The sequence below is a fragment of the Triturus cristatus genome, chromosome 6, assembly GCF_964204655.1.
Source record: "Triturus cristatus chromosome 6, aTriCri1.1, whole genome shotgun sequence".
Classification (NCBI taxonomy): domain Eukaryota; kingdom Metazoa; phylum Chordata; class Amphibia; order Caudata; family Salamandridae; genus Triturus; species Triturus cristatus.
The window spans coordinates 953,960,542-953,980,361 of NC_140589.1; the positions used below are offsets into that span (position 1 = coordinate 953,960,542).

Consider the following 19,820-nt stretch of genomic DNA (forward strand, 5'->3'; position numbering starts at 1 on the left):
ACATCTGGATGCAGTAGCTTGTGACACAATCTGACTCAACAACTGTGGGAATGCTTGGGCTTATCAGATAAACATAGTGGAGTAAAGGAATATAATACTAAACAGTAGTGGGGTTACAGGTCATCAGTACTTAGTAAATACAGGACAGTTATTTGTACATTACTGAGGCAATTAGAGGACTGCTTGCTCTTTCATTTCTGCGATCTGGCGGGTTTCTGATATGTTTGTGACAGAATTTGGCAGCATGCTTCCTATCTATGGAGATGTGTTTTTTTTTTCCTTCTTAAAGTTAATAAGGAACTTTGCTGGGTACAGCAGGGTGTATTGTTTTCTTGCGTTCATCGGGATGCATTTGATGAAATAAACTCTTTTCTAATTGCATGCACCACAAGAGTGAAGTCAGGGTATATGGAAATCGTATTGCCTTCATTTACCCTTCTTGCCTGGCCAGCTGGAGGATTTTATCTCAGCCATTGAGGTTCAGTAGGCAAGTGATGATTGGTTGAGCAGGAGCCCCCTTTAAAGGTCACGGACCTATGTGCACGCTCTACCGAAAACATGGAGATCAACTCCTTTCTTAAAGACATGTTGCTTAGCATTTCATGGGAAGATTCCATATCTGTGGACACTGAAACCCCCAGAATGCGTAGATTTTTGCAATGTTATCTAGCCTTCGGATCTTCATTCTTGGCTTTGATTATCTATAATGCCTTTTTCCATTATCAAAAGATTTTTGTTGCAGATGATAGCATTGTCCTCCATATCTGACACACGATGTCTAGGTGTTCAATCTGATCATCCTGTTTGTCCTTGTGTTCGTTCATTCGGACCACTGTGTCAGTTTTGGAGTTGATCATAATCAAACTGGTTAATTATGGATAATAAGCTGTACAGAGACTACTCTACTGATTCTCTCCCCCACCCCCGCCCGCCAAGCATTTGGCTGGGATTAGGTGTCAATATTGAGTGGAGGGAATGGGCAGGCATGCCACCGAGGTTCCACTCATAGCTGTGTGTAATAAGTACATTTCTAGTGTTGACACAACTGGGACACAGTGTTGTGTCTAAGTGATGTGATCAATTGCTTAGCAAGCAATCAGTTAGCTGGCCAGGTAGAGTAGAGAACCCTTCATCAATTGTCGTTCAAAACTTCATATATGCGCCATTGTCACAAGTGAAGCACGCACCTGGATAATTATCTCCTCCTGCAATCGAGCCCATGGCAGATTCCTCTTGGCAGCATATTGTCCGCTAACATGGCAGTATGGCTTCCTGGCGGAGACCCATCACTCCCATGATTGGGAAACGTACCACAAAGTAAGTCACTAGAGGTACACACCAGTCTGACCCTACCGCTATTCAAGGGGCCCCATTCACACACCACAGCTGCAAAGTAATTCATGACCGGGGTGTGGTGGGGGAGGCACGAGCAGATCCACGGGACGGGGATTGCCACAGCTCAGCTGATCAGCCCTACTTCCAGGTGCCTTCTCAGTCCTCTTGTCCTTCTGCCTTCCCCATCAGGGGGGCTGCGCTGCTCCCCTCTCACCCGCAGATCAGTAGAATTGGAGGCTGACGAGAGGATTCAATGCCTCCAGTACCTCCTGCAGTCACAACAATGTTTCACAGGGCCGATTTCTCACAGCCACCACACGCTTCGTGCTTGTTTACTCTTTAGGCTGGTTTTGGCGGTTACATTATTCAGGAGGCCCACTGGATGGAGAAATGCCAGCTACAGCTAGCCCATCCACCAGGTCTCTAAGTCTGCAGGTTGCACGTTTTGATGGGCACTGTGAGCGCCAGATTTATGATGGATATCCCGTTCAGCCTTCAGAGCATCTGCCAAGGGCAACATTCTTGCAGCCTAGCACTTTGGTGCCCCGCTTCCATCTTTTATTAGAATTATTCGTCTACCCACATTTGATATACTGAAAAGCCTTTACATGGACAGACTGTAGCAATCTGTTCACTGGCTCCAGTGAGTGCAAAACATAGCTGCCCTCCTCCTTTTTAAGTCTTTGTGCATGACGTATACTGCCTCCTCAGTTTTTCTTCTGATTATAACTTATTTCACAATATACCTGGTAGAATATTGAGCTCCACCTGTATTAATGTCCTTTGGATACCTACTACAGGAGGAGTTATACTGGAAGGCAGGACTTTCTCAGTCATGCCAGACACACTTGAACACCATTCCGGAGACCTTACAGTATGGAAAATAGTACTTAAACTTCAGAAATGCTATGTAAATCTGGGTGCCCCCAAAGTAGTAAGATAACTGTTTATATTATTTTCCAGGACAAGGTGCACATATCCCTGGGCCTAGGTGTTCACTTGTGCTAGTCAAATTAAAATATCTCATTCCAGCTTTACATGAGGGGGATAGAGGAGGGTTCAGAGTTTGTCGCCCAGAATTTGTGATTTATGAAGGAATTGGGTATCTTCCTCACAGGAATCCTGAGATTAAGCAAAGCAATGTCTACTCCTATAATCTGGTTTAAAATTAGTAGTTCAGCACTTGAAGCTCACCTCACAAACTGCCCCCTAACCCTCAGCCATCATTATGGATCAATTTGAACAATCTAGGGCAATCAGTAGGTCATCTGTAAATGCAATCTAAATGTTTTAATGCTTAGATATAATATTTACAAATGCGTACCTGGCTCTGCATGTCTGCAGTGCAAGGTTGAAGCCAAGAATCCATAGTCTGATGTAAATTGCATATCATACTTCCTTCCTTTAGCTCTGCATGAATGCTTTTGTTTCTTGTTTTGTATCTTTTCACAAAATTCTTTTGTCTAATGATTTGAACTTTGCATTTAACTAAAGTTGGATGTAGAGAAAGTTAAACTTGATGAGCTTGCTTGATATTGTGTTCATGATGTGCTTGTACGACTTCATGTTTTACAGGCATCAATGATGGTGCAGCAGCTGTTATTTTAATGCGGAAATCTGAAGCTAACAGTAGAGGGCTTGCCCCATTGGCTCGAATTGTGTCCTGGGCTCAAGCAGGCATAGATCCCTCTGTAATGGGAGTAGGGCCAATCCCAGCCATACGAAAAGCAGTAAGTGCGTTTTTTATTATATTTCTGTTAGGCAGGCTCCATTCATCTGCGACTTGACTTGTGTTCAGTACATTATTCAGATGTCCGTAAGTCTTTTCTTTTGTTCATCTAAAGGTTGAAAAGGCAGGATGGACACTAGAAGGTGTGGATTTGTACGAAATTAATGAAGCTTATGCAGCAGCATCTTTAGCAGTAATGAAAGAGCTAGGTTTGGATCCAGAAAAAGTGAGTATAATTTCACAATGTTCTGTAATAGGATATAGGCATGTTCTCCTTCTTTTATACAAAAGAAAGAAATTGTCAGTTTGAAGAGGGCCTGTTTGTGGATGAGGAGCAAGTGGAGGTATTTGAGGTGTGGGTTGATGTAGGTGTGCGGGGAGTCTGGCAGCTGAATTCTTTGACCCGGAGTGTTCTGGTCAGTTGTGCATTGATTCCTACCTAGAGTTTGTTGCCATAGTCCAACTTACTGGTAATGACAGCCTGGATGATGGTTCTGCATGTGTTGAATGGAAGCCACTTGAAAATCTTGAATGTGTGGAAACAGGAGGCAGAGACTGGGTCCACTTGGTCTGTCATAGCAAGCTCGTTGTCAACTATTATTCTCAGGGTCTTCACATGGGTGGTTGGAATGGATGTGGGTCCAAATTCATCAGACCACCATGTGGAGTTCCATAACAAGGTATATTTACCAAAGATGACTACGTCCATCTTGTCTGAGTTGAGCTTAAGGCGGTAGTTATTCATCCATCGGGAGACTTCGAACATGCAGTCAGAGAAGTTAGTTCGGATGTTCGATGTTTTATTATTGTAAAAGAGGATGAGCTAGATGTTGTCTGTGTAGGATTGAACAATGATTCTGTGGGTGTGAATGATGCTGGCGATTGGGGCCATGTAGGCATTGAACAACCTGAGACTGATCGAGGTTCCTCCACAGATGAGTTTTGCAGGTGAAAGGAGTCAGGCTGACTGACTGGGTGCAGCTGGTTAGGAAAGAGCAGATCCAGCTACCCACTGGTCACTGAATGCTGGAATCGTGTAGTTGTTGAAACTTGATGGGGTGGAAGACCGTATAAAAGGCGGTAGATAGATCCAGAATGATGAGGGTAACTATGTCTCCTCTGTCCTTGTTCAGTCGGATGTCACCTGTGGCTGTGATGAGCGTGGTTTCAGTGCTGTGGTTGGATCTGAAGCTGGAATGGGTTGTGTTGAGGAGGCTGTTGTCAATGAGGTGCAGGCTAGATATTTGTTCATGACCTTCTCCATGACTTTCACTGGAAAGGGTAGAAGGAAGATGGGCTGGTAGTTAGCTATTGTTTTAGGGTTCCCTGAGGATAGGGAGAACTGTGGGTTGTTTCCAGGCATCTGGGAAGGTGGCTGATTTGTTTGGGTCAATCAGGAATGGGGTGAACTGATGTCATCCAGTCCTTTAAAGAATATGTGATAAGGGTAGTGGTGCGATGGTTGCTCTGGAGTGTTTGCTGCACATGGACGCTGCAGTTTCTTAAATGGTGAGGGTGGGCTAGGAGGGCAGAGTGGTCCTCTGGGCATTGGCAGTGATGGGTAAGGCAGCTGCAAGGGTAGAGGTATCCGGTTGGGGCTCGAAGATGTTGTAGATGCTTGAGATCTTGCCGCTGAAAAAGAGGGAGAGCAGGATCTAGAGGTATTATGAGGGAATGATTCTGGTGTAGCTTGCTTCCAGAGAGGTTTATTTTTTCCTGATGGCGAAGATTTCGTTGGAGCAGGTAGTACTACTTTCAATGTGCCCAGTTAGGATGAAGCATTTGGGGGCTCTGATTTGCTGGTGATCTCAACAATCGCTTTATAGCTAAGGTGAAAAGAAGTGGGACACCTCAATAGATTCTCCTCAAGACAAACTTCTCAGTCAGCTGCCCGTTTACTCTAGCCACAGCAGTGGATGACTATATGCCTATCGGTTTTAGAGCCATGAACAGGAAGCGCAATTCACTGGCATCAAGACACTTTCTCAGCATCTATTGACCATTTTGAGAGCAGTTTGTCTGTTGTCTTTGCATGATCAGTACAGTTGTGGAGATGTCTAAAGGTTAATCTTATGGACCTTTGTGGTATAAAGCAAGACTCATCCTGGATTATTGAACTGGGTAACAAAGAAAGTAGATGATTCGCCAAACTTTTCACTAGGATCTTTATTTCAGTGTTCAAAAGAGAGATTGGCCTTTAAGATTAACAATTTTCTGCAGTTTTCCCTACTTTATGTAGCATTATGACAGTTGATTTTGCTCTTTTCTTCTCCTCTGGGAGTTTGTTCATTATTTCCTCTATGTCGTCTCATTGTTGGTGGCCATACTTATTGAGGAGGGCAGTAGAATCAGTGCTAATACATCTTACCCACTTGCTAGACCGTAAAATCAACTGCTCAAGCCTCAAGGTGCACTTGGCAGCGATTGTAGCTCTCACCAGGAGAGTATCATGTAAAAGTTTTTTCACATCACCAGCCATCAAAAGGTTTCTAGAAGGTCCCAAAAGAATTGCACCCCCAAGGAAGGCTCCAGTCCCTATGTCGTGCTTAAACACAGTTCTAACACAGCTGATGACAGAACCGTTCAAACTCATGCACCAATCAGAACTCTGGTATATCACAACAAAGACTGCATTCCTAATTGCTATAACATCTCTACGGAGAGTAAGGAAACTACAAGCATTAACTACTGAGGAACCATACATGCAAATCCACTAGGACAACATTGTCTTATGGACCACTCCTCAGTTCCTATCTAAGATAGTAAGCAAATTCCACATGATTCAAAGCATTCAGCTGGCAGTTGTCTTCAAAGACCCACAAACACAGGTAGAAAGAATCCTTCATACCCTGGATGTAAGAAGAACCTTACTATACTATCTACAGGAGACAAAACAATTCTGTAAAGGGAATCAATTGTTTGTCTCTTACTCTTAAGTCCAACAAGGCTGCGCCTGTGACAAAGGTGACAATGTAGATGCAATTCAGGCATGCTATTCCTCAGTGGGGAAAACATTACACTCCTGGCCAAGAGCTCACTCAACATGGAAAAAAGGAGCTACCCTAGCCTTTATGGCCATTGTGCCAAAAGACACTATATGTCCATCTGCTACCATGTGCAAATCCACACACCTTTACCAAGCATTATTGTGTGGATATACAGATGACAAAGGAAGCTCCAGTGGGACAAAAAGTACACCTGTTCACAAAGTCTTCCATATTTCACCCCAACTATCCCAAGGAAGAAAAAAAGCTACATAAATCGAATGCACAGCTTGTGAATCCAGAAAAGGATTTATGCTGCAAACAAAATGGTTACTTACCAGTAGGAGTAGTTTTGCAGCTTCAAGAGTTTTCTGGATTCACTTGCGACCCAACCACCTCCCCAGAGATGAGGAAAGCCAACAGGTGGGAGCAAAGATCACGTAAAAAAAAGAGAAGGAATTTAAAACAAAAAAAGTAAAGCAATACCCTTATTTGTGAAAGAAAGGAGAAGAAAATATAATACAACGATGGCTAGCATACACAGGAACTTTCGGGATGCCTTCTGATGTCACACAAGGAATGGACATAACACCAAATGGTGGTAGACCACGCCCACGAAAAAAAAGAAACCTAAATAATTCTGGACCCAACCACTAGATGGCGGTATAATGCACAGCATGTGAATCCAGAAAACTCTTCATGTTGCAAAACTACTCCTACTGGTAAGTAACCATTTTGTTACTACCCCTTCTTTAATTGTGTCCCTTACACTGTTCACATTCCACTCGGGCACCTCTCTAAGGGATTTGGGGTGTAACACCCATTTCATGTAACCATTGGCCTAGATTTTGTTTAAGGTACATATGGAGACTGTCCCATTCTTCAACCTCTGAGTTTTCATAGTTTTATTTTTGTAGTATGTTGTGCAGATGATTAAATAAGTATCTGATAGAGACATCTATCCGCAGATTCCTTAATTTACAATATCCCCCAGGCGCCAGTCTGGATTCAGAGATCCTTCAGCAGATCCTCTGCACGCCGGGGGACGGTATCACATGGTTCTCCATGACGTCGTCCATGGGTATGACGTCAGTGGAGCCATATAAGTCCCTCCCGGCGCGCTGACGTAAGTTTACTTCTTTTCTGCGCCTACAGCACGGATCCAGGAGAAGTGGTTCCTCTGGCCTGTTTAGTTTTAGGCCTTACTAATGCATTTTCACGTCCGGGAACAGTAGCCTTCGGGCTTCAAATCGGTCCGTGGAGTGCGACGCCTGTCGGAAGCTGAAGCAGAAGTCCTTACAGGAACGTCAGATGAAATTGTTGTCCGCCCGGATGTCCCGTTCGGAGTCCGAGCGTCGTTGGTCTCTGTCTCGAGCTGGGAATCTGGTACGAGGCAGGTCTTGGAGTCATTCCCGAGGACGTCGCTCGCCTTCCTCAGGTAAGCATAAGAAGAAGTCACAACGGCAGTTGGCCTATAGTGGTGGTGACTTTGGTGGCTGCCGCTACTGGTCTTTACCGGACACTGGGCCACAGAAGTCGACCCCGCCTACCCTCCATTTCCGGGCGTTGGGGCATCTAGGACCCATATGGAAGCCTATTTCCAGGCTTTGCAGGCCATCTTTGGGTTGACACCTCTCCCTGGCCCGCTTTCGGGCCCCACAGAGGTGGTAGGGACTCAGATTGGGAGCTCGCCCACGGGTTCACACTCCATACCAATTGAGTACCCTGACTCCGGTTCCGGGGTCGCTGCGATGTCAGCCCGGTGGGGCTTCCCATTAAAACGTCGGGTTGTAGTCCACCTACAGCATCATGGCACAGTCCTGTGGGGCTCCCTGCAATGGCGTCTGCTGCGCCGCAGCAGGGGACTTGTCCCCTAGTTGACACTGTCCCCCACCGCAGTCTCCCATCGCGGTGGATGTCGACATCGTTCGACCCCGGAGCTGGTTTTTTCCCGGGGCATCTACAGGCCCTTGGGCATCCTCGGGCTCCGGAGCCTTTGGCTCTTGGTGGACGTGTTAGCCTGCAACCGTCCCCTAATTATAATCTGCTGTCCTCACCTAGAATGGCCACGGAGGTTAGTGCAGTGTTTGCTCGAGTTGTTCACAAAGCTGCGGACATTTTACAGTTCCAGCCTCCCTCTGTCTCTCTTCCTTCCGATCCCTTGTTGGATCTGCTCCACCAGGTCAACGCATATGTTGAGCCCTTGCTGCCATATGTCGTGTCATTGTACAACATTCTTCTGGGGACCTGGGCGAGACCCTCCTCGGGGGACACAGTGGACCGTGCTATCACACATTGTCATTGCGCAGCTCCAGATGACCTTGTCTGTCAGTCCCTACACCCTAGGGCTTAGGGCCAGTTGTCCAGGCAGCCTCAGCTTTGCTGCTGTTTGCATCTCCTCTGCTACTCCCACCTACTAGGGAGTCTTGTTGGTAGGAGACATGTGGTAGACAATTGTTTGCGTCCACGCACTCAGGCCTTTGGTCCTTGAACACGTCCTGCATATTTGCACGGGTGACTTTCACACTCTGGGACTCAGTTGAGCGCCTCCTTCCCTCTCTTCCGGAAGGCCTTCAGGCTGACCGGACTCAAATACTCCAAGATGGCCGTGAGTTGGCCATATTTTCTATTCAATCAGCCATGGACACCACTGACTCGGCGGGTCGGGCTGTGGCCAGGTCAGTCGCTCTGCGTCGCCATGCCTGGCTGCGTGATGGCAGTTTTCCTGAAAATGTTCAGGAGTGTCTATGAGAATTGCCCTTTGATGGGGACCATCTTTTTGACAGTCACGCGGCCCAGCATCTTGTGTCTAGCTTCCCGTAATTTACTTTGTTTTAAGACCATTGTTGCGTTCTTGGTTGCAGTATTGCCACTGCTTTTCTCTTGGTTCATGGTATTCCCACACGGACGGTACAGCTACACAGCTGTTTATGCCCTTATTTTTGTCTCCTCTGCCTAAGAGCTAGTCTCAAGAGGTGCTCCCTTGCTTTTATAGGGAGGTGACTTACCCTATGTGGGGTATTCGTTGGTTATTGTATAGCCATTCTACCTTACCTTGGGAAGTGCTCTTCCGGGGTGGGGGTGGGGGTGGGGGCGGGGGCCTTCATGCTGTGTGCTCTCCTTCCTGTTGTGGGACTTCTCCTCTGGTATGACCCAGACGGGTAACGTAGTCTCTTTGAAACTACATGGTGGCGTAGCTCTCTCTTGAGGCTTCCATCCTTGTCTGTTACTGTTGGTATGTATTTCTCTCCTGCCTCTGAGGATGCAGGCTTCTCCAGAGTATTGTCGGGGTTACACCATGACAGGCTGGTCCCGGCGTGTTTACCTCTTCATTGTTTGACTGGGCCGTCTCTTCAGTGTTCACTGTGTTTCCGCCCTCCGTTGTTAGCGGTCTCAACCGTCAGCCAGTAGCTCTTGTGGGCATGTATTTCTGTTCCACTTCTGGTACAGTTTCTATCCGTTTTCAGTTCTGGCACGGTATGTGGGTCCACACTGGGTACGTTCACAGACACTGGGTGCCTGCTGGTCCATCCTGCGCCACAGCGTTGGATGCGTTCTAATGTTTTTGGTATTGTTTTCTTTTCAATCTCTAATGTTGGGAAACCCTTATGTCCCTGGTCTTCCCTCTGCTCTTGCCAGGCAGGTGCTCAAGTCCCTCTGCTCCTGGACTCTGCAGACGTTCTTCTTGGACGTCTCTCTGTTTTGAGATGCTCGTGGTGAATTATAGTGTCTGTATATATGTGTGTGTGTGTGTATATATATATATATATATATACATACATACATGTTTTTGAATGTATATGTATGTACTTACTATGTTTTGCATGTGTTATGTCCTGCTATGGTTCACATCAGTGCCTATTGTGCGGGCTGCTGTGTTTTTTTTGGGCTTGCCCTTCGAGTTTCTCTTGTCTTTAAAAAAGAAAAAAACACACACCAAAAAAAAAAGAAATATATATATATTTGGATGTGTTTCTTTATATATATTTATGGGCATATCTATGCTTGTATGTATACGTATACATATCATATATGTATACTACCTGTGAGACAGTACATGTACAGGGTTTTTTCCCTGTTGCAGTCTCTTGGGTTCTGTCCCCTAGATTCATTCATTCTCTCTCCTCTTTCCTCTGTGTCTGGCTGCTGTTGGTATCCTTTGACAAGTGTACCGTTGTGTATGGCTGGTCAGTATGACTACCTGGTGATACGTTCAGTGTCTTCGCATGTGTGCTGTTGCTGCTTCATTTCTTGGGCTTTTGCATGTGTGCGGTGTGACTCCCACAGTCCACACTGTCTACATATGTATATCTCTATTGTCCGCATCCATGTATCTTCCTGTAGTCATGGTTTTGTATATCTTTCCATGAGTGATATCTGTTTCTACACTGGTCTCTCTTAGCATCCACTATTGTGCATGCTCATTTTGGACGCTGTGACTCTGTAATGCTAAATTGACCTTCCTCTGGGACTTTTACTTTTTGCAGATCCATAAGATATCGCGCACAGGTCTGCTTCTAATACTTCTTTCAGAAGCTTATGGCTTTTCCTCCACTATGCACTGGCCGTTCTGGTTTCTGTGATTTCCCTTCATCCCTTCCTGGACGGTGGAAGTCTTGTGCTGTCCTCTGACGGACTGTGGTGCCATTGCCTTTCCTTGTTCATGCTCCTTTTCAGAGCTTTAGGGGTCTAGTGTCAGCCACGCTTGCAGTTGCTGTCTCCACCTGTGTTAGTCAATCTTTATTGATGGATTAATTCCCTTTGGAACTTAGTGGGGTTCAGTTGCAGACCCTCCTCCAGTGGGGTATAGCTTTGGTATATATTTTAAGTTAAGGAATCTGCGGCTAGCTGCCTCTATCAGATGAACGAGCTACTTACCTTCGGTAATGATGTATTTGGTAGAGAGACAGTCCCGCCGCAGATTCTTTAACGCCCACACCTCCTCCCCGCACCCGCTCTGCGAGGACCTTTTCAGATTGGGGTACTACCCATTGGTCTCTCTACCAGTGGTTTGTCATCATGCGTGTTTATCTACTTCACATCCTTCCTAGATCAGGATGTCTTGTTCTGTTTTACCTATTACTTCTCCACCCATTCTTGCCTTGGATGGTGGGCTCTTTTATCCATCGACGCTTTTGCTACCTGGTTCTTCCAGTGTCGAGTTGGGTATGTCCTTCTTCCTCCCCCTGAATACTTTTCTCCATTAGTTTGGGATCTATTTGACTAAGCTACAAGTCAGTCAATTGGTCTTGTATCTATTTAGTATGTATGGTTGCACATTCTCTGTTTTTGAATTGTTGTAAATTGCCATTAGTCATGTTGTTAAAGTCTTGTTGTCCATAACGTTCATGTGGTTGCACACTGCTTGTCGTTTAACATAGCATTCATTTTCATTGCTGTTTTGCCTCATAGGAGGGTATGGTTCTTCGCTTGTGCGACACTGTTTCTAGGGGCGGGTACTATGCTCTCTCCCCTCAGCCCCTTACAGTATGAAGTGTTTTTCTTTGATATGTTTTATGTTTCTCATCATTTTATTCTTCTTTTCATGGTTGCTGCAACGACTTTTTATCTTTTTTGGTACTCTGTTCCCACACTCACAGTTTTAGTAGTGGCTCTGCGTTTTGGCACGGAAAAGTTTCACAGTAGGAAACTGATGTCAGTGCACCGGGAGGGACTTGTATGGCTCCACAGATGTCATATCTGTGGACAACGTCGGGGCAGAGCAATGCAACACCATCCCCCTGCGCAGCAAGGTACTGCTGAAAAATCGACGGATCCAGACTGGTGCCTGAGGGATATTCTAAGTTAAGGAATCTGCGACTAGACTGTGTCTGTACCAGATATATCGTTACTGAAGGTAAATAACTCATTCATTCCTCATCCCAATTTCACCTAACCTACACTCTTGCACTACAGGTTTAATCCTCCCCAAGCCCCCCACACCACTCACAAGGATAAAGTGCATTTTGCTCTAAACTAGATAATGGGAAAAAAAATTAGGCCGACATCTGGAAACAAAAATGGCTCCAGCTGTTATAGAATGTATTTGGCTGATATGGCAGCTAGTCCAATTATTATTTGTTCAACAAGGAAGCACCCTGTAGTTTGTCTTTTAGCATTATGGCCTATCAGCAGAATTTAGACATTACTTAGAACTCAACTCAGAACATTAGTCTAACATAGACGTTTCAGCTAGGTTCGCTTATATTCTTTGTTCATGACCGAATTTGAGGGTAGAATCAGGAGATGTTGTTTCAATCCTTTCCAATAATTTTGGGTGGCATGTTCTGGGCCAATATCATTTACCATTATTGCTTGCAGTGTGTAGAACTGAGGGTTAAGATGGTCTGCAATATTCTTTGTTATGATAGACCTGCATCATCACATTCTCTGTTCCTAGAATTCTCACCAGCGGCCATCGTTGTACATTGAATTGTTGTGTCTCAGTCTTGCTGGTCCTTGCTAAATCATTGGCCATCTGGGGATGCAATTATTTTAAGCCTCAATGGAAACCTCATGTATTCCATCCCCAACTCACAACTTTCTCTTGGTGTTGTCAAAGCTACTTCCTTTTTAGATCCTCTGGGTAAAGTCTGGGAACAGCTACAATGTGGTACATACATATCACGTTGGTCCCTTTTGTCTGGCACAATACAGGATAGCATCCCTGTCTGTGTTGTTACGCAATCTTAATTATGGCATGTGACGTAGCTAGCCACCTAGAGACCCCATAGGCCCTCTCAACAAAGAAGAAACTGTCTCCCTCTAGTCCATCCCTGGTGAGATTGCCATCCTGGTAGTTCACACCAGTGACAAGGTCTTTTGTTAATAGGATCATATGATGGTACTGCCAAGCTGGCCAGAGACCAAAGTCACGTGGACCTCTTCCTGTGCATTTGGCCACACCCCCCTATGGCAAGTATTGTTTAGTTTTATAGTATTAATGGGTATACATATTTTAGCGAATTGTGAAAGCATTCATAGATTTTGAACTCCAGTCTTGCACTTCTGCAAGATCTCCTGAACAGGCAGGCAAGGTTTTACAATCAAAAGAAAGTTAACATTTTACTACACAAATGTACTTCTGCCTAGTGTATTATACCCACAGAGTTGTTCGTGGCATGACTTCAGTGACTTTGTTAGGTAGTGTCAACCTGCAAACCTTATTTTTCTAGTGTATGTTGTGCCCTGTAACTGGTTTAAAAAGGGAATCAATGCGTGCTGCTTCCTGTGTGGGATCTGCCAGTGTCTGTCATGCCTTTGCCTGTTGGTACTTCTGTAAAGCTGCTTTGTTTCTCTCAACAGGCAGAAGGTGGAATACCTCTGTTGCATGTAAAAACAGACATTAGAAAAAATCCTCTTTGTTGTCCACTTTTTTTTTCTTTCCACATCGTAATTTTATTGTTGACAGCCAATACAAGATCGATGCCTCAAAGGGCACCAGCAATATGTATACACATTTACAGATATATCAACATTTTCAATGATATTATAACATCAATTCTCCAGTATTGAATCTTTCATAGATTCACATGCTTTTATCTTCCCTGTCGTCATGGTGGGAGTCTTGCGGTGGTTAGAAAAGAAGTACCATAGAAGTACATAGAAACCACCAAAAGGAAAGAAAAACTTTGACATTCGTCAGCATCTTTATGTAGGTCCAAACTTCGACCAATCAGAGACCAGCCCTAGACCTCAACTCCCCAGTCAGAGCCACCAGACCTCAAATTTCTAACTGCACGTCGTGTGTAAGGGGGTCTCCCTGAGCTCTGCTCAGTTTGTCAGTGAGTGAACTTTTGACCCTGCTTGAATTCACCTCAAAATATTGTTTTCTACCTTCTTTACTTTAAGAATGTCACAGTTCTAAGAAGAGACTTCTCAGGCCCTGTAGATCCTGTGGAAAGGCAAGGCTTTTTACTGAAGATCCACATAAAGACTGCCTTTATCATAAACATACAGCCAAAGACTGTAAATACTGTAGAACCTTTTCAGCAAAGACACTAAAGGATTGAGAGGCCAGGTTGTTGTTATGGCTCCAGAAAAACTAATCTGGATCTGATGTCTAAGAGAGCCCTGGGCCATCCTCAGTTGAGAGAAAGCGTAAAAATGAGTTCTCTACCTCATTAAAAGCTGATTTTAAAAATATTAAAGGCAGAAAAATCCTTCACTGTCAAAGACAGCCATTAAGCCTAAAGATTCAGGCCTGATGAAATCATCTGCTTCCTCTCTGCCTGTCACATCGCTCAAACAGGCTTCGTCGACGAAGAAAGCACCGTTGACAGACCAGTCGGCGAGAACTTCTTCTAAATCCCCGACTTCTGTGGCAACAACGGCTTCATCGACGGTCGGGGTGACCGCATCATCAACGAGCACAGTGATGATGATTTAAAAAAAAAAAAAATGTATTGGCATTTCAAAGATATACAATGACCAACAGGTAAAGTAAACGCACAGGCTGTAGTACAACAACATCCATCATCCAGTTATTGCGTATTATCAGAGTTACCAGCAGTCAACATTATGTCGACGATCAGGCCTACGACGGGAACGCCATCCACGAGGGCGTCAACAGCAGTGTTCAAATCTCCTTCTCGGCCAGTATCGACGACAATTACTATCAGGCGTCTTCCGTCGGCGAAGGATATAAAAAGTCTGCATTTAGTCCTAAAATCACCAGGATTGTCACCCTTACACAAGATCTCACCATTGCTTCCTTCTTGATACAGAGGAATCAGGGATGAAAGTCTTTTTGGTCCCACTTACAGTCCCTCGCAACTCAGAGTCAAATGCCAGGACACTGATGAGGAAGTGCAAGAACAATTAGAATATATGGAAGTGGATTATTCATTTTCAGGTCGCCCTCTTTTCAAGAGCACTATCCTTATGAAGCCTGTCAGGAGGTTTGGAGAGATTCCATGTTGGTTCCACTCTCCTTGGTCACAAACCTTAGACCTATGTTAAACTATTATTATAAAAGGTTTCCGGACACCCACGCTCCAGTTCCGTTGACACCCGGCGGTCCAAGTATTCAAGTTGCTCTGCCCCCACCAGTAGTAGTTACTCCGCCGCTTGTTGCACAGGTTGAGAAACAGGCTTCTTGGTGTTTTACAATTCAGGACGATTACATCGAGAGTGAAGCAGACTATCAACCAGGAGAAGGTGAGCTCACTCAGGATCCAGACTTTCTTGGCCAAGAATTGTATGATTATGTGGCTCCATCTTCACCGACGCCTTCTGCGACTCTTTCCCTCCCCCCCCCCCCCCCCCCCCCCCCCCCCCGGGAGATATCAGGGGCTTCAGTGAAGTGCTTGAGAGAGCTTCTAAAAGGTTTGATTTGCCTCTGCCACAAACAGAATGTTTTCTTTACGATTTTAAAGATGCATCAAAGACATCGGTTAGATCCATTCCAATTGTGGACTACATTTGGAGTGAAGGTTTGAAGATAATGAAGAACCCAGCCTTCGTTCCTGCTGTTACTGAGGATGGAAAAGAAATACAAGGCACCTGATTCTGCTCCAGCATGTTTAATTGGCCATCCTTGTCCGGATTCAGTGATAATGCAGGCTGCCCAGAGGCATTCCAGGAATGCCCAGAGGCATTCCAGGAATCCACAATCTCCTTGTTTGGTGCCTCCAGACAGAGAAGGCAAGCTCTTCGGCTACTGCGATCAAGGCCTCTAATGCCTTAGCAATCTTGGGGAGGTATGACCGTCAGTTATGGTCGGACCTGGCTCCTCTTCTCGAATTCCTTCCTGAGGATAAAAAGAGAGAAGCGAAAGATCTCCTGCAGGAGGGTGATAGAGCGTCTTTGGAGGTGATTGACTCCGCAGTGGATCTGTCTTCTATTGCTTTCAGGCAAATGGCAGGTGCCGCAGTCCTTCATAGATGCGGCTAGCTTAGGGCGACGTCTTTCCACCCTGAAGTCCAATCGAAAGTGCTGGACATGCCCTTCGATGGGGATAACCTTTTTTGGGAAGCACGTAGATGAGGCGCTACAGGGCCATATGGTCAGAATTACAGCTCACGATATGGAGGACAGCAAAAGCAGCAATTTCGTGGCTCCAACATGTCTTACAATCAGCTAGACGCAAGCCTGCAGAACAAGGAAAATTACAGGATTCCTCAAGACGATAGTGACGTTTATCTACTGCCAGCCACCTCATTTCATTCGCAACACCTTCGGTCCCATCGGCTTTCTCCATTTCTGTACCAATGCAGGGCATTTCTGAATCAATGGCAAGCAATCATGAAGGACGAATGGATGCTGGATATCATCTTCCAACACTGCCACACCTTGGAGTTTGTCCGCAAACCTCCTCGAACTAACACTCTTTACAATCTTATGAATCCTCTTGTAGGAAACCAGATTATTAAGCCATGGATGAAAAGAGCAAACTCTTGATGTAAGCAGTGACTGAGCTCCCACAAAGCCAACTGACTGCTTTCTGGAAGCAATCTTGATAGCTTAGCATAAGCAACATCCTTCCTTAGCAGTGCAAATGAACAGAACACTCAGAAAACAAATTAACACTTTCATGGCAGTTTCTTTAAACATGGCATTTTAACTATTAAAATGACACAAATGTAGACCATCGGATGTATGCATCGAGGTTTATTAGAAGACAGTGGTTCAGCAAAGGTATGGGAACGCAAAACTCTGTGCAAGACCATGGGGTGCGTTAGGCAGGCTGACATACAAAGCACAGTTTGATAGACGATAGTGGTACTACTATAAAGGACTGGGACTTAGGCTAATGACCTGAGTGAGGAAGTGTAGAGTATTTGTTCCAGTCAACATCGAGAGTAGCAGGTAAAGGCTGGAAGCTGTAGCTGAACGTGGTTTCACAAAGTCAAATACTTCTTTTTCTATAGCAGCCACACACATTGCAGTTAAAACCTCCCTGCTTGCATCTTTTTCAGATAAACTTTTTCCACCCGAGACCAAGAGCCATCTTTGAGAAAAAGTCCTGAAATGTCCTCCCTCAGGCACTAGAAATTTCCATACTTTCATGGAAGATTTCTTCAACTCCAGCCATGGGTTCAAGCTGAAGGAAAGAGCCCCATGCAGCTTAAGTTCAGGTCTAGACCAAAATCTCCTTTGCAACTGGTACCTAGATTTCCTATGCAGCAGTTCTAACTCCAGCAGTCCACATCACCTCCTCTGCTCCCAAGACACAAAGGAGAAGTTTCACATGGGCTGATGGAAGAAAAGATCAGTTGCAGCTGTTTTTTTTGTACTCTTCAAGGTCAACACCATTTCTTCTGTCTCCAGAACTTTCTGGAGAGAAAGTTTACAGGATTCCCTGGACTGGACATGTGGCCTCCTTTGTCCTTGTGGCTGAAGTCCAGTTTTTCAGTCCATAGTCAGGCTAGTGCCTAGGATTTTTTCCACAGAAACCTCACTGACTAGCTGATCATTGAACACTGAGCTTATAGTCACCTATTAAGAGTTGTGAGCCCACCAGTCCAGGCACAGCATGAAATCAACTGGCTGAAAAATGTGTGCACCTTTTGAACTTAAAGGTTGCTAATGCGGTCTATGGGTAAACAACATCAATAGCAGCACTATTGGAAGCTGGCTCTTTAAACAACATACCTCTTTTTGGTATATTATATAAAGTGTCCAGGTATCTCTTATGAGTGGACAGATCTTGCTTTATCAATCCCAAGCTGCTCTCTTTTGTGGTAGTGTGGTCGGGCAGCCTTAGGCTTATCAAGGTGGAGTTTTAAACATCTGTTGCATATACACACAGTCAATAAATGATACATGCACTCTCAATAAGGAGAGTCAAACCAATTTTGAAAAATAGCACTTATTTTTATATAATTTTAGAAACTAAGAATGTAGTTGTTGGATACATTCTTTTTCAAATAGCAGTTTTGGAAAAAACAGGTAAATACACTTGTATTGTCTCTATTGCAGTAATGCTGTCCTATGAGGAACAACACATATACTGTATACAGTACTTAGCAGCGATTTACCTTAACTCCCAAAGATTGGTCCTGTAAGTATGGAACAAGGTCCAAGGCAGCACCAACAGGTCACCTCGGTAGGCTCCGGGTGCAGAGGTGCTTTTTGGCATCTGGTGCCCCTTTGCTTTCAATGGGAAGTGGTCCTGGGAGAAAGAGGCTACAAGCTAGGACAGAAGGGCCAGTCCAGTTGAACTCACAAGGTGTGCTCGGTCCTTGAGATGTTTGGGCATGTAGGGACACAGTCCATCCACTTCTTCTCGGGCTGTGGGGCTCGGGTGCAGAATTGCTTCAAAGTATCTAGTCCGTGCTGCGGAAGACACTTGCGGTTGAGGGGGGCTTCACAAAGAGGCTGCAGGCAGCGACTCTAAGTCCAGTCTGGGCAAACCCAAGTTGGGGTTTAACTCTGGAGGGTCTCAGGTCCTCGTTGGCACTTTCAGCCCACTTTGACTTGGGACACAGGTGCAGTGTATTCTGGTGTCAGGCTCTCGCAGTTCTGGGGTGCCCACAGGAGAGCAGCTCCGCTACTCCCCCCTACTCCTGGTTGCTTCTTGAAGCACTGGCAGTCCTTCCAGGCTTTTGGAAGCAAAGCAACTGCAGGACTACTCAGCTTTGGCACAACTGTCGGGGATAGTAGTTAGGCTGACAGGGTTGTCCGGTCAGTTGCTCCTCCTCAGTTCTTGCTTTTTACGTCTGTGTCCTTCTTAGGTCAGTAGAATCTGCTTTCCTGCTGCCAGGGGCTCCCCTAAATACTAGATTTAGGGGAGTGAAGAGTGGTAGCCAATGGGCTACTTACCCTTGGGGTCACTACACCACTAATATGACCAATTCCTGTGGGAAGTGGGCATAACTGTCCCAGAGTTCCTAATTCTGCCATCACCAAGCTGGTGGAATTTTCCTAAAGGTAGGCAAACCGAGCAGCTCACCGTAGAGGTGCAGCTGGCCTGGTAGTGCACCACGCCTTCCTGCATGTCTAACGTCCTGGTGCCAAATGTGCCCAGGGCAGGGGTTCTGCATTTCCCCTGTCTGGGGAAACCAAGGTCACATGTCAGAGGCATTTGAAGCCTCCTGCTTTGATAGGCTTATTTCTTAACCATCCTTCTTGAAGGAGGTGACACCACCTCCGGCCAGAACAAACACTGTTTCTGCCCTCAGAGAGCATAGGCTCTCACCTGCAGGGTGTCAGAAACCGGTCTGTGGTGGCAGGCTGGTGTACACCAGTCAACCAACACATTAGATGCTGGTATGTTTTCAGGGGGCACCTCTAAAGTGTACCCAGTGCAATTCTGTCAAAAGTGCACCCGATACCAGGCAAAAAGTGAGGGTGACCATGTCACTAAGGGGCAGTTTCTTACAAACACCACGCCAGGTGAGGCTAAGATGGCAACGCCACCTATGCCCTGATCAAACTGCCTTGGGGGGTTGAACCTCTCATGCCACATACTCGTCACAGTGGAGTTCAATATTGAATAGTGACTAGTGTGGCCCGATGCATGTGAGGTGTTGAAGCATTTCCAAGTAAGCCTTTAGAAAGCATATATTACTGTCTTAGAAATCTCCAAGTCTGATCATAGCCTCATAAGAGGGTTTGCCTGCAAAGAAGATAAGCAAATAAGCCAGGTGAGGAGCAACACAGGTTGAAGCTCACTCATGACACCACAGAAGTCTAGGACTCTAGTACACCAGTTCCAAAATCTGTAAGCGCACCAATAAAGCATTACCAGATAATGCATCTAGTGAATCAAGTCAGCCAGATAAGGTCCTTCCAATATAGAAGAGTTAGGAAAACGAAGACCACTTTGT

General features: G+C 45.4%; 1 protein-coding gene across 1 annotated transcript in view; it reads left to right on the top strand.

Moving 5' to 3' along the window:
• The window catches only part of ACAT2 (acetyl-CoA acetyltransferase 2), a 345,929-nt gene that overhangs the window by 293,404 nt on the left and 32,705 nt on the right, over positions 1-19,820 (top strand). Inside the window, exons 7-8 of the mRNA XM_085611651.1 lie at positions 2,911-3,065; positions 3,180-3,290. Coding sequence (XP_085467777.1) covers positions 2,911-3,065; positions 3,180-3,290 — 266 coding nt within the window. The remainder of the gene's footprint in view (positions 1-2,910; positions 3,066-3,179; positions 3,291-19,820) is intronic.